This window comes from Bombina bombina, chromosome 1 (assembly GCF_027579735.1).
Source record: "Bombina bombina isolate aBomBom1 chromosome 1, aBomBom1.pri, whole genome shotgun sequence".
Lineage (NCBI taxonomy): Eukaryota > Metazoa > Chordata > Amphibia > Anura > Bombinatoridae > Bombina > Bombina bombina.
Window position 1 is genome coordinate 1,370,135,397 of NC_069499.1, and position 14,340 is coordinate 1,370,149,736.

Genomic DNA, 14,340 nt, shown 5'->3' on the forward strand with positions numbered 1-14,340 from the left:
GTTTGATAAAAAGCCCAATATATATGTAGTTGCATGAGAATTGTTTCACATAGATTGTTATTATAGGCTATGTTCAACAGCATGCTTTACCTGTGTGGACACTAACGTTTATATAGGTACAGATGGTACATAGTAAGTCTCATACAGGGCCTCTAGTACATAGATGCAGCTTGTGTATAGTAATAAGCCTAATACAGTGCCTTCAGTATATAGATATAGTTTGTATATAGTAACAAGTCTTATATAGTGCCCCCTAGGATATAAGTTCAGCTTGTGTATAGTAACAAGTCTAATACAGTGTCTCTAGTATGTTGGTACAGCTTATGTATAGTAATAAGTATAATACAGTCCCTTTAGTATATAGGTACGGCTTATGGATAGTAACAAGTCGCATACAGTACCATCTAGTATATAGATACAGCTTGTGTATAGTAACAAGCATAATACAGTGCCTTTAGTATGAAGGGACAGCTTGTATATAGTAAAAAATCTAGTACAGGGCCCTCTAGTATATAAGTACAGCTTGCATGTAGTAACAAATCTAATATAGGACCTCTAATATACAGGTAGAGCTTATGTATAGTAACAAGTCTAATACAGTGCCTCTAGTATATGGGTATAGCTTGTGTATAGTAACAAGTATAATGCTGTGCCCTCTAGTGTATACATAGTGACTCTAGTATATAGATACAGCTTAAGTATAGTAACAAGTCTCATGCGATACCTCTAGTATATAGGTACAGCTTGGGTATGCCTAATTCAAACCATTATCATTAGCCCAATTTATTTTATATATACTGCAGTCACCAGATTTGTCTATGCATTGGTCCATACCCAAGACTTTTTTGCTAGAAATATGGGTTCCTATTTATGTTTCACCAGTGTGATCCTTGTCCCCACTGGGCTAGCTCAACGTTTATTAAAATGGTATTTCTTCTTGGTAGCTAGCCTAGAAGTTCATTTCCCAGCTTTCGCATAGTTTACTGACCACAGCCACTGTTGATATCCAATCTCCCATATTAGAGCTCTATACACTATTAAGTTTAATGGCCCTGTAGTATTTACCTCTCCAGCATCCCTAACTGGCTCCGCCCTCCCATTTCCCCCCCCATTTTGAGCGGCTCTTGCCCGCTGAATCCCCCCCCCCCCCCCCGATGCACTCAGGCCTATGTGAGGCCCAGACAAAAGCCAACTCCCTACCTCTCACCATTTTTAGTCTATAGATTACTTATCTCCGGGTAGGGATCATTAGTTATATGACATAAAAATCGAGGTTTTCATTGTTATATGTTCCAGTCACCCGTGTTTTCTATATATTGCTTTACATTTTAGGTTCATTGTGTCAGAGGTGGGTGCTATAACTCATGGTCAACTGTTATTCTCCTGCTATTGAACTTGCTATATTCCATGACACTGGCTCTTATTTATATATATGCATAGCACTACTACTGGTTGGATATTGCAATAACAACTGTTACACTAGTACACCAATGTTTCAGCCCACGTTTACTTCTTATATGTGAAATGGACTACTTAAACTCCAGTCCCATTCTGAAGAGTACTACCCTCCATAAGAGACAACCGGAACTTCTAACACTTCTCTGCCAACCTCCTGTGACGAGAGGCAAAAGAATGACTAGGGAGGAGGGGAAGTGGGGGAGGTATTTAAGCCTTTGGCTGGGGTGTCTTTGCCTCCTCCTGGTGGCCAGGTTCTGTATTTCCCAAAAGTAATGAATGCAGCTGTGGACTCTCCCCCGTTTATCAAGAAAATTATCATCAAATCCATGTATGTTAAATTATGCAATTAATTTGTGCTTTGGGATAGCAGAAAATTATAGAAAATATTACACTGTCCCACCCGGCTACTTAATAATGCCAACCAGCTGGAAACATTGTGTGGAGAACACTGTGGTATGAGGCATGTATATGAAAATTCTCCTCTTTCCTCTGCCTTTCTCCAACACCATCTGTCAAGCTCATTTTAGTGCAGTTTTGACAATACATGTTTACAGGGCTTTGGGAAAAAATAAAGTGACTGATCTCATTATATAGCATAACACTGACAGTGACAGCTAGGAAGATCCTTTTTTCTGTGCCCAACACATTTACCTACAGGTGCATTACCCTCCTTCAGATAGAACTATTCAAATGAGAATAGGACTAGGGGGGAAATCATTGTTCCCAACCCTAAGTCCTCAAGGGGTAAGAAATCTGAAACAGTATAGGGCTGGAGTCTTGCAAGCAGGGAATATAATGGGAGTCAAGCAGGCAGGCGCTGAATTGAGTAGCTTTAGACAAGAGTGTTGCTAAAAATAGATGTTTCCACCGAGCCAACACGAGCGGGGAGCAGAGAACTAATTAGGCTCCCCGATTCAGGTGGGGGAGGTGAGAGGGCGCCCAAACCATTACTCCTCCCCTTTTCAGCCCATAATGAGAGATGACTGAACAGTATTTCAGAAAAAGAAAGGCAGTAAAAAGAGGTAATGCTCGAAGAACAATGGAAAGCAATGCAAACGTGAAGAAATCCAACTTTGCATGGAACAGCATCCAAGCAGAGGAGAAGAGATCAATAAAAAAAAAAAAAAAAAACACTTTACAGTCGAAGATTAAATAATAAATGTCATAATTTAACTTCATTGTGCACGCTTACATTATTTGGTAAATTGAAATACAACTTCACATTGGGAATTTCATCTTCTGCATATTCACACAAAGTCATTAAAGAGACAGTCTAATCCAATATTTGTATTGTTTAAAAAGACAGATAAGATAACCCTTTACTACCCATTCCCATCGTTGCACAACCAACATTTTTATATTAATAATACTTAATAACCTTTTAAACATCTAAATTTCTGCCTGTTTCTAAACCACTGCAGGTTGTCTTTATCTCTTGGCATTTTCATGGCTTTTCACAAGCAAGACAGTGCTGCCATAGATAATATTGTGCTCACTCCAGTGGAGTTATTCATGAGTCCTCACTAATTGTCTAAAATGCAAAGTCTGTGAATATAACTGAGCTAAAGAGGCAGTCTGCAGAGGCTTAGATACAAAGTAATCACAGAGGTAAAAATTGTATTAATATAACTGTGTTGTTTATGCAAAACTGGGGAATGGGTTTTATAAAGGGATTATCTATCTTCCTAAACTATAAAAATGTTGGATTAGACTGTCCCTTCAAGTGTTGCTGAACAAGATTAAAGCAATAAATGCTGAATTACCTGTAAACCTGGGAGTTCAAAGCTTGAGGATTATGCATCATGTCCCGCCACAAAGCCTCAAATTCTGGGATCCTGGCCACATTCTGTAGGAGTCGCACCAGGTCCCGACTATCATGAAGCAGTCCATGAACTGGAGGGATAGAGGGAAGAGGTAGGGGTGAAACATGAAAAGGGAATATGAGGAGAAAGACAATAAAGTTGATAAAGAGGATGTAAAAAAAAAAAGGATGAGAAAGATAGGAGAGGTAAAAAGAAAGTGAAAATGGAGAAGAAGCAATAAAAGTTGGTTAAGTATGGGGTGCAAGAGAAATAAAGATGCTCATAAAATAGTGGTGAATTAAATATAACTGAGATGATGGAAAAGGTAAAAAAGAATGAATTTAATAGAGGAGAAAAAAAAGAGCTGAAATGAGACGAGAGTGAATAGTAGAGAAAGGAGCTTTTTTTTTACCTGTCCCACAAGAGCTAGAGAACATTGCGTTCAAAATGTAAGGTCCCTACAGCTCTGACAGTTAACCCTCTCTCTCTGTGACTTCATGATAACACAAATAACTAAGATTTGTCAGTGCCATTCTGGTATACAAACACATAGCTGTACTAAAGCCAATTATCCTGACATCAAAAAACGGTCTGTATAGCATTTAAGCCCCCTATTACTCTGTCACTCATACACACAGCTTAACAGGCACTTCTAGTTATATTAGTGTCATGCACACAGCGTGACATGAGACCCCCATTATAACAGAGCATGCACACAGATGCATGTACACACAGCAGGATGAGTCCTCATTAACCTAATGCACAGACACAGCTGGAAAGAAAACATAATTTATGGTTACCTGATAAAAAAAATTCTCTTGTGGTGTAATCCAGTCCACGGATCATCCATTACTTGTGGGATATTCTCCTTCCCAAACAGAAGTTGCAAGAGGATCACCCACAGCAGAGCTGCTTAATAGCTCCTCCCCCTAACTGCATATCCAGTCATTCGACCGAAGACAAGCAGAGAAAGGAGAAACACCTTAGGGTGCAGTGGTGACTGTAGTTTAAAATTAAAAAATACCTGCCTTTAAAATGGACAGGCGGGGCCGTGGACTGGATACACCACAAGAGAAACAAATTTATCAGGTAAGCATAAATTATGTTTTCTATTGTAAGGTGTATCCAGTCCACGGATCATCCATTACTTGTGGATACCAATACCAAAGCTAAAGTACACGGATGAAGGGAGGGGACAAGGCAGGTACTTAAACGGAGGTACCCACTGCCTGTAAAACCTCCCAAAAATAGCCTCCGAAGAAGCAAAAGTATCAAATTTATAGAATTTTGAAAAAGGTATGAGCGAAGACCCAGTCGCCGCCTTGCAAATCTGTTCAACAGAAGCCTCATGTTTTAAAGGCCCATGTGGAAGCCACAGCTCTAGTAGAATGAGCTGCAATCCTTTCAGGATGCTGCTGGCCAGCAGTCTCAAACTAAGCGGATTATACTTCTTAGCCAAACGAAAGAGGTTTGCCGAAGCCTTTTGGCCTCTCCTCTGTCCAGAGTAGATAACAAACAAAGCAGATGTTTGACGAAAATCTTTAGTAGCTTGTAAATAATACTTTAAAGCACGAACCACGTCAAGATTGTGTAATAGACGTTCCGTCTTTGAAGAAGGATTAGGACACAATGATGGAACAACAATCTCCTGATTGATATTCTTATATAGTACCACCTTAGGTAAAAACCCAGGTTTGGTACGCAGAACTACCTTATCTGCATGGAAGGATCAGATAAGGAGAATCACATTGTAGGCAGATAACTCGGAAACTCTACGAGGCCGAGGAAATAGCTACCAAAAAAAAGAACTTTCCAAGATAAAAAGTTTGATATCTATGGAATGAAGAGGTTCAAAGAACCCCCTGAAGAAACTTTCAGAACCAAATTTAATCTCCCAAGGTGGAGTAACAGGTTTAAACACAGGCTTGATTTTAACTAAAGCCTGACAAAATGCCTGAACGTCTGGAACATCCGCCCAGGACGCTTGTGCAAAAGGAATAGACAGCGCAGAAATCTGTCCCTTTAAGGAACTGGCTGACAATCCTTTCTCCAATCCTTCTTGGAGAAAAGATAATATCCTGGGAATCCTGACCTTACTCATGAGTAGCCCTTGGATTCACACCAATAAAGATAATTACGCCATATCTTATGATAGTTTTCCTGGTGACAGGCTTTCGTGCCTGAATTAAGGTATCAATGACTGACTCGGAGAAACCACGCTTTGATAAAATCAAGCGTCAATCTCCCAGGCAGTCAGCCTCAGAGAAATTAGATTTGGATGGTTGAAAGGACCTTGAAGTAGAAGGTCCTGTCTCAGCGGCAGAGTCCATGGTGGAAAGGATGACATGTCCACCAGATCTGCATACCAAGTCCTGCATGGCCACGCAGGCGCTATCAAGATCACTGATGCTCTCTCCTGCTTGATTTTGGCAATCAGACGAGGGAGCAGAGGAACACGGTGGAAACACATAAGCCAGGTTGAAGGACCAAGGCGCTGCTAGAGCATCTATCAGCGTTGTCTTGGGGTCCCTGGACCTGGACCCGTAACAAGGAAGCTTGGGCATTCTGGCGAGACGCCATTGAGATCCAGTTCTGGTTTGCCCCAACGATGAATCAATTGTGCAAACACCTCCGGATGGAGTTCCCACTCCCCCGGATGAAAAGTCTGTCGACTTAGAAAATCCGCCTCCCAGTTCTCTACACCTGGGATATGGATAGCTGATAGGTGGCAAGAGTGAAACTCTGCCCAGCGAATTATCTTTGAGACTTCTAACATTGCTAGGGAACTCCTTGTTCCACCTTGATGGTTGATGTAAGCCACAGTCGTGATGTTGTCCGACTGAAATCTGATGAACCTCATTGTCGCTAGCTCAGGCCAAGCCTGAAGAGCATTGAATATCGCCTCAGTTCCAGAATGTTTATTGGAAGGAGTGTCTCCTCCTGAGTCCACGATCCCTGAGCCTTCAGAGAGTTCCAGACTGCCCCCCAGCCTAGAAGACTGGCATCTGTCGTTACAATTGTCCAATCTGGCCTGCGCCATGGACAGATGGACCCGAGATAGCCACCAGAGAAGAGAATCCCTGGTCTCTTGATCCAGATTTAGTAGAGGGGGACAAATCTGTGTAATCCCCATTCCACTGACTGAGCATGCATAGTTGCAGCGGTCTGAGATGTAGACGTGCAAACGGCACTATGTCCATTGCAGCTACCATTAAGCCGATTACTTCCATACACTGAGCCACCGAAGGGCGAGAAATGAATAAAGAACACGGCAGGAATTAGAAGTTTTTAGAAGTTTTGATAACCTGGACTCTGTCAGGTAAATCCTCATTTCTACAGAATCTATAGAGTTCCCAGAAAGGAGACTCTTGTGAGAGGGGATAGAGAACTCTTTTCCTCGTTCACCTTCCACCCATGTGACCTCAGAAATGCCAGAACTATGTCCGTATGAGACTTGGCAATTTGGAAATTTGACGCCTGTATCAGAATGTCGTCTGAATAAGGGGCCACTGCTATGCCCCGCGGCCTTAGGACCGCCAGATGTGACCCCAGAACCTTCGTAAAGATTCTTGGGGCTGTAGCTAACCCAAAAGGAAAGAGCTACAAACTGGTAATGCCCGTCTAGGAAGGCAAACCTGAGAAACCGATGATGATCTTTGTGGTATCGGAAATGTGAAGATAAGCATCCTTTAAATCCACTGTAGTCATGTATTGACCCTCCTGGATCATAGGTAGGTGGAACTCTGAGGAATTTGTTTAAAATCTTGAGATCTCAAAAAACAGAATTTATGTTTACCTGATAAATTACTTTCTCCAACGGTGTGTCCGGTCCACGGCGTCATCCTTACTTTGTGGGATATTCTCTTCCCCAACAGGAAATGGCAAAGAGCCCAGCAAAGCTGGTCACATGATCCCTCCTAGGCTCCGCCTACCCCAGTCATTCGACCGACGTTAAGGAGGAATATTTGCATAGGAGAAACACATATGTTACCGTGGTGACTGTAGTTAAAGAAAATAAATTATCAGACCTGATTAAAAAAACCAGGGCGGGCCCGGGGGCCCGGACACACCGTTGGAATGAAAGTAATTTATCAGGTAAACCTAAATTCTGTTTTCTCCAACATAGGTAGTGTCCGGTCCACACGGCGTCATCCTTACTTGTGGGAGACACAATACCAAAGCTTTAGGACACGGATGAAGGGAGGGAGCAAAATCAGGTCACCTAAATGGAAGGCACCACGGCTTGCAAAACCTTTCTCCCAAAAAATAGCCTCAGAAGAAGCAAAAGTATCAAATTTGTAAAATTTAGAAAAAGTGTGCAGTGAAGACCAAGTCGCTGCCTCTACATATCTGATCAACAGAAGCCTCGTCTTGAAGGCCCCATGTGGAAGCCACAGCCCTAGTGGAAGTGAGCGTGATTCTTTCAGGAGGCTGCCGTCCGGCAGTCTCATAAGCCAATCGGATAATGCTTTTTAATCCAGAAGGAGAGAGAGAGGTAGAAGTTGCTTTTTTGACCTCTCCGTTTTACCCGAATAAACAACAAACAAAGACAAATGTTTGTCTGAAAACCTTAGTATGCTGCTAAGTAAAATTTGAGAGCACGAACTACATCCAAGTTGTGCCACAACGTTCGTCTCTTTGAAACTGGATTAGGACCAAAGAAGGCACAACTATCTCCTGGTTAATGTTCTTTGTTAGAAACAACTTTTGGAAGAAACCAGGTTTAGTACGCAAAACCACCTTATCTGCATGGAACACCAGATAAGGAGGAAGAACACTGCAGAGCAGATAATTCTGAAACTCTTCTAGCAGAAGAAATTGCAACCAAAAAACAAAACTTTCCAAGATAATAACTTAATATCAACAGGAATGTAAGGGTTCAAACGGAACCCCCTGAAGAACTGGAAGAAGAACTAGGTTGAGACTCCAAGGAGGAGTCAAAATTTTGTAAACAGGCTTGATTCTAACCAGAGCCTGAACAAAGGCTAGAACATCTGGCACAGCTGCCAGCTTTTGTGAAGTAACACAGACAAGGCAGAAATCTGTCCCATCAAGGAACTTGCAGATAATCCTTTCCAATCCTTCTGAAGGAAGGATAGAATCTTAGGAATCTTAACCTTGTCCCCAAGGGAATCCTGCAGATTCACACCAACAGATATACCAAATTATTGTGTAATTTTTCTAGGTTACAGGCTTTCTGAGCAACCCTCGCTTTGATAAGATCAAGCGTTCAATCTCCAAGCAGTCAGCTGGGAGTGGGTTCGAACGGACCCTAGAACAAGAAGGTCTCGTCTCAAAGGTAGCTTCCATGGTGGAGCCGATGACATATTCACCAGATCTGCATACAAGTCCTGCGTGGCCACGCAGGAGCTATCAAAATCACCGACGCCCTCTCCTGATTATCCTGGCTACCAGCCTGGGGATGAGAGGAAACGGCGGGAACACATAAGCTAGTTTGAAGGTCCAAGGTGCTACTAGTGCATCACTAGAGCCGCCTTGGGATCCTGGATCTGTACCCGTAGTAAGGAACTATGAAGTTCTGACGAGAGGCCCATCAGATCCATGTCTGGAATGCCCCACGCTTGAGTGACTTGGGCAAAGATTTCCGGATGGAGTTCCCACTCACCCCGGATGCAATGTCTGACAGACTCAGAAAATCCGCTTCCCAATTTTCCACTCCTGGGATGTGGATAGCAGACAGGTGGCAGGTAGTGAGACTCCGCCCATAGAATGATTTTGGTCACTTCTTCCATCGCTAGGGAACTCCTTGTTCCCCCCTGATGGTTGATGTATGAACTTGGCCTCGCTAGCTGAGGCCAAGCTTTGAGAGCATTGAATATCGCTCTCAGTTCCAGAATATTATCGGTAGAAGAGATTCTACCCGAGACCAAAGACCCTGAGCTTTCAGGGATCCCCAGACCGCGCCCCCAGCCCATCAGACTTGGCGTCGTCGTGACAATGACCCACTCTGGTCTGCGGTAGTGTCATCCCTTGTGACAGGTTGTCCAGGGACAGCCACCAACGGAATGAGTCTCTGGTCCTCTGATTTACTGTATCTTCGGAGACAAGTCTGAATAGTCCCCATTCCACTGACTGAGCAGGAACAGTTGTAATGGTCTTAGATGAATGCGCACAAAAGGAACTATGTCCATTGCCGCTACCATCAAACCTATCACTTCCATGCACTGCGCTATGGAAGGAAGAGGAACGAATGAAGTATCCGACAAGAGTCTAGAAGTTTTGTTTTTCTGGCTTCTGTCAGAAAATCCTCATTTCTAAGGAGGCTATTATAGTCCCAAGAAGGGAACCCTCGTTGACGGAGATAGAGAACTCTTTTCCACGTTCACTTTCCATCCGTGGAGATCTGAGAAAGGCCAGGACAATGTCCGTGTGAGCCTTTACTTGAGGAAGGGACGACGCTCGAATCAGAATGTCGTCCAAGTAAGGTACTACAGCAATGCCCCTTGGTCTTAGCACAGCCAGAAGGGACCCTAGTACCTATGAGAAAATCCTAGGAGCAGTGGCTAATCCGAAAGGAAAACGCCACAACTGGAAATGCTTGTCCAGGAATTCAAACCTTAGGAACCGATGATGTTCCTTGTGGATAGGAATATGTAGATACGCATCCTTTGAAATCCACCTTGTCATGAATTGACCTTCCTGGATGGAAGGAAGAAGTGTTCGAATGGTTTCCATCTTGAACGATGGAACCTTGAGAAACTTGTTCAAGATCTTGAGATCTAAGATTGGTCTGAACGTTCCCTCATTTTTTGGGAACTATGAACAGATTGGAGTAGAACCCCATCCCTTGTTCTCCTAATGGAACAGGATGAATCACTCCCATTTTTAGCAGGTCTTCTACCAATGTAAGAATGCCTGTCTTCTTATGTGGTCTGAAGACAACTGAGACCTGTGGAACCTCCCCCTTGGAGGAAGCCCCTTGACTCCAGAGAATAACCTTGGGAGACTATTTCTAGCGCCCAAGGGTCCAGAACATCTCTTGCCCCAGCCTGAGCGAAGAGAGAGAGTCTGCCCCCCACCAGATCCGGTCCCGGATCGGGGGCCCGCATTTCATGCTGTCTTGGTAGCAGTGGCAGGTTTCCTGGCCTGCTTTCCTTTGTTCCAGCCTTGCATAGGTCTCCAGGCTGGATTGGCTTGAGAAGTATTACCTTCCTGCTTAGAGGACGTAGCCCTTGGGGCTGATCCGTTTCTGCGAAAGGGACGAAACTTAGGTTTATTTTTGGTCTTGAAAAGACCTATCCTGAGGAAGGGCGTGGCCCTTGCCCCCAGTGATATCAGAGATAATCTCTTTCAAGTCAGGGCCAAAGAGTGTTTTCCCCTTGAAAGGAATGTCAAGCAATTTGTTCTTGGAAGACGCATCCGCTGCCCAAGATTTTAAACCAAAGCGCTCTGCGCCACAATAGCAAACCCAGAATTTTTTCGCCGCTAACCTAGCCAATTGCAAGGTGGCGTCTAGGGTGAAAGAATTAGCCAATTTAAGAGCACGAATTCTGTCCATAATCTCCTCATAAGAAGAAGAATTACTAATAATCGCCTTTCCTAGCTCATCAAACTAGAAACACGCGGCTGCAGTGACAGGGACAATGCATGCAATTGGTTGTAGAAGGGAACCTTGCTGAACAAACATCTTTAGCAGACCTTCTAATTTTTTATCCATAGGATCTTGGAAAGCACAACTATCTTCTATGGGTATAGTGGCGCGCTTGTGTAGAGTAGAAACCGCCCCCTCGACCTTGGGGACTGTCTGCCATCAGTCCTTTCTGGTGTCGACTATAGGAAAACAATTTTATAAATATGGGGGGAGGTACTAAAGGTATACCGGGCCTGTCCCATTCTGTACTAACAATGTACGCCACCCGCTTGGATATAGGAAAAGCTTCGGGGGGCCCCGGGGCCTCTAAGAACTTTTCCATTTTACATAGTGGTTCTGGAATGACCAGATAATCACAATCATCCAAATTGGATAACACCTCCTTAAGCAGAGCGCGGAGATGTTCCAACTTAAATTTAAAAGTAATCACATCAGGTTCAGCTTGTTGAGAAATGTTTCCTGAATCTGAAATTTCTCCCTCAGACAAAACCTCCCTGGCCCCCTCAGACTGGTGTAGGGGCCCTTCAGAAACCATATCATCAGCGTTCTCATGCTCTACAGAATTTTTTTTTTTTTTTTTTTTTTTTTTTTTTTTTTTTTATGACATAATAAATACATATAGTTAAATGAAAAGGAACCCTTGGTTTCCCCACAGTCAGAACACAATCTATCTGGTAGGTTCAGACATGTTAAACAGGCATAAACTTGATAACAAAGCACAAAAAACGTTTTAAAATAAAACCGTTACTGTCACTTTAAATTTTAAACGAAACACACTTTATTACTGCAATTGCGAAAAAGTATGAAGGAATTGTTCAAAATTCACCAAAATTTCACCACAGTGTCTTAAAGCCTTAAAGTATTGCACACACCAAATTTGGAAGCTTTAACCCTTAAAATAACGGAAACCGGAGCCGTTTTTATATTTAACCCCTTTACAGTCCTGGATATCTGCTTTGCTGAGACCCCAACCAAGCCCAAAGGGGAATACGATACCAAATGATGCCTTCAGAAAGACCTTTCTAAGTATCAGAGCTCCACACACATGCAGCTGCATGCCATGCTGTCCTCAAAAACAAGTGCGCCATACCGGCGCGAAAATGAGGCTCTGACTATGATTAGGGAAAGCCCCTAAAGAATAAGGTGTCAAAAACAGTGCCTGCCGATATAATCATATCAAAATACCCAGAATAAATGATTCCTCAAGGCTAAATATGTGTTAATAATGAATCGATTTAGCCCAGAAAAAGTCTACAGTCTTAAAAAGCCCTTGTGAAGCCCTTATTTACTATCTTAATAAACATGGCTTACCGGATCCCATAGGGAAAATGACAGCTTCCAGCATTACATCGTCTTGTTAGAATGTGTCATACCTCAAGCAGTAAGAGACTGCACACTGTTCCCCCAACTGAAGTTAATTGCTCTCAACAGTCCTGTGTGGAACAGCCATGGATTTTAGTTACGGTGCTAAAATCATTTTCCTCATACAAACAGAAATCTTCATCTCTTTTCTGTTTCTGAGTAAATAGTACATACCAGCACTATTTTAAAATAACAAACTCTTGATTGAATAATAAAAACTACAGTTAAACACTAAAAAACTCTAAGCCATCTCCGTGGAGATGTTGCCTGTACAACGGCAAAGAGAATGACTGGGGTAGGCGGAGCCTAGGAGGGATCATGTGACCAGCTTTGCTGGGCTCTTTGCCATTTCCTGTTGGGGAAGAGAATATCCCACAAGTAAGGATGACGCCGTGGACCGGACACACCTATGTTGGAGAAATTGGTCTGAAGGTTCCCTCTTTTTTGGGAACCACAAACAGATTTGAGTAAAATCCCTGTCCCTGTTCCTCCTTTGGAACTGGATGGATCACTCCCATAACTAGGAGGTCTTGAACACAGTGTAAGAATGCCTCTCTCTTTATCTGGTTTGCAGATAATTGTGAAAGGTGAAATCTCCCTTTTGGAGGAGAAGCTTTGAAGTCCAGAAGATATCCCTGGGATATAATTTCCAACGCCCAGGGATCCTGGACATCTCTTGCCCAAGCCTGGGCGAAGAGCGAAAGTCTGCCCCCTACTAGATCCGTTACCGGATAGGGGGCTGATCGTTCATGCTGACTTAGAGGCAGCAGCAGGCTTTTGGCCTGCTAACCTTTGTTCCAGGTCTGGTTAGGTCTCCAGACCGACTTGGACTGAGGCAAAAGTTCCCTCTTGTTTTGCATTAGAGAAGTTGATGCCGTACTCTTGCCTTGAAGTTTCGAAAGGCACGAAAATTAGTATAGTTTGGCCCTTGATTTGGACCTATCCTGAGGAAGGGCATGACCTTTTCCTCCAGTGATATCAGAAATGATCTCCTTCAAACCAGGCCCGAAGTAGGGTCTTGCACCCTTAAGGGAATGTTAAGGCAGCTTAGACTTTGAAGTAACGTCAGCTGACCATCGATTTAAGCCATAGCGCCCTGCGCCTTGAATAGCAAAACCAGAATTCTTAGCCGTTAGTTTAGTCAAATGAACAATGGCATCAGAAACAAAAGAATTGGCTAGCTTAAGTGCTCTAGTCTTGTCAAGTATGTCATCCAATGGTGTCTCTACCGGTATAGCCTCTCCAGAGACTCAAAACCATAAGCCGGCAGCAGCAGTGACTGGGGCAATGCATGCAAGGGGCTGTAGAATAAAACCCTTGAGTTGAATAAACATTTTTTAAGGTAACCCACTAACTTTTTATCCATTGGATCTGAGGAAGAGCACAACTGTCCTTGACAGGGATAGTAGTACACTTAGCTAGAGTAGAAACTGCGTCCCTCCACCTTAGGGACTGTCTGCCATAAGTCCCGTGTGGTGGCATCTATTGGAAACATTTTCTTAAAGAATAGGAGGGTGAGAGAACGGCACACCTGGTCTATCCCATTCCTTAGTAATATTTCCTGTAAACCTTTTAGGTATTTGAAAAACATCAGTGCAACACCCGGAACTGCATAGTATTTGTCCAATCTACACAATTTTTCTGGCACTTGCAATTGTTATCACAGTCATTCAGAGCAGGCTAAAAGCCTCGCTTAAAATTTAAATGTAGACATATCAGAATCAGGTTTAATCTTTTCCCTGAATCAGAAAACATCACCCACAGAAAGAAGCTCTCCTTCCTCAGCTTCTGTATATTGTGAGGGAGTATCAGACATAGCTCTTAAAGCGGTCAGTATGCTCTGTATTTCTTCTAACTCCAGAGCTGTCTCGCTTTCCTCTAAACCCAGGTAGTCTGGATAATACCGCTGACAGGGTATTGTCCATGACTGCCGCCATGTCTTGTAAGTAAACGCTATGGGCGCACTAGATGTACTTGGCGCCATTAGAGCGTGAGTCCCTTGAGCGGGAGTCAAAGGGTCTGACACGTGGGGCGAGTTAGTCGGCATAACTTCCCCCCTCGTCAGATTCCTCTGGTGATAAATGTTTTAAAGACAGAATATAATCT

The 14,340-nt window shown here is 43.2% G+C and overlaps 1 protein-coding gene across 1 annotated transcript in view; it reads right to left on the reverse strand.

Annotated features, from left to right (window-relative positions):
- Positions 1 to 14,340, reverse strand: part of INTS3 (integrator complex subunit 3) — an 883,995-nt gene that overhangs the window by 631,739 nt on the left and 237,916 nt on the right. Inside the window, 3 exon segments of the mRNA XM_053719732.1 lie at positions 1,881 to 2,014; positions 3,222 to 3,330; positions 3,333 to 3,351. Of these exon segments, the coding sequence (XP_053575707.1) occupies positions 1,881 to 2,014; positions 3,222 to 3,330; positions 3,333 to 3,351 (262 nt within the window).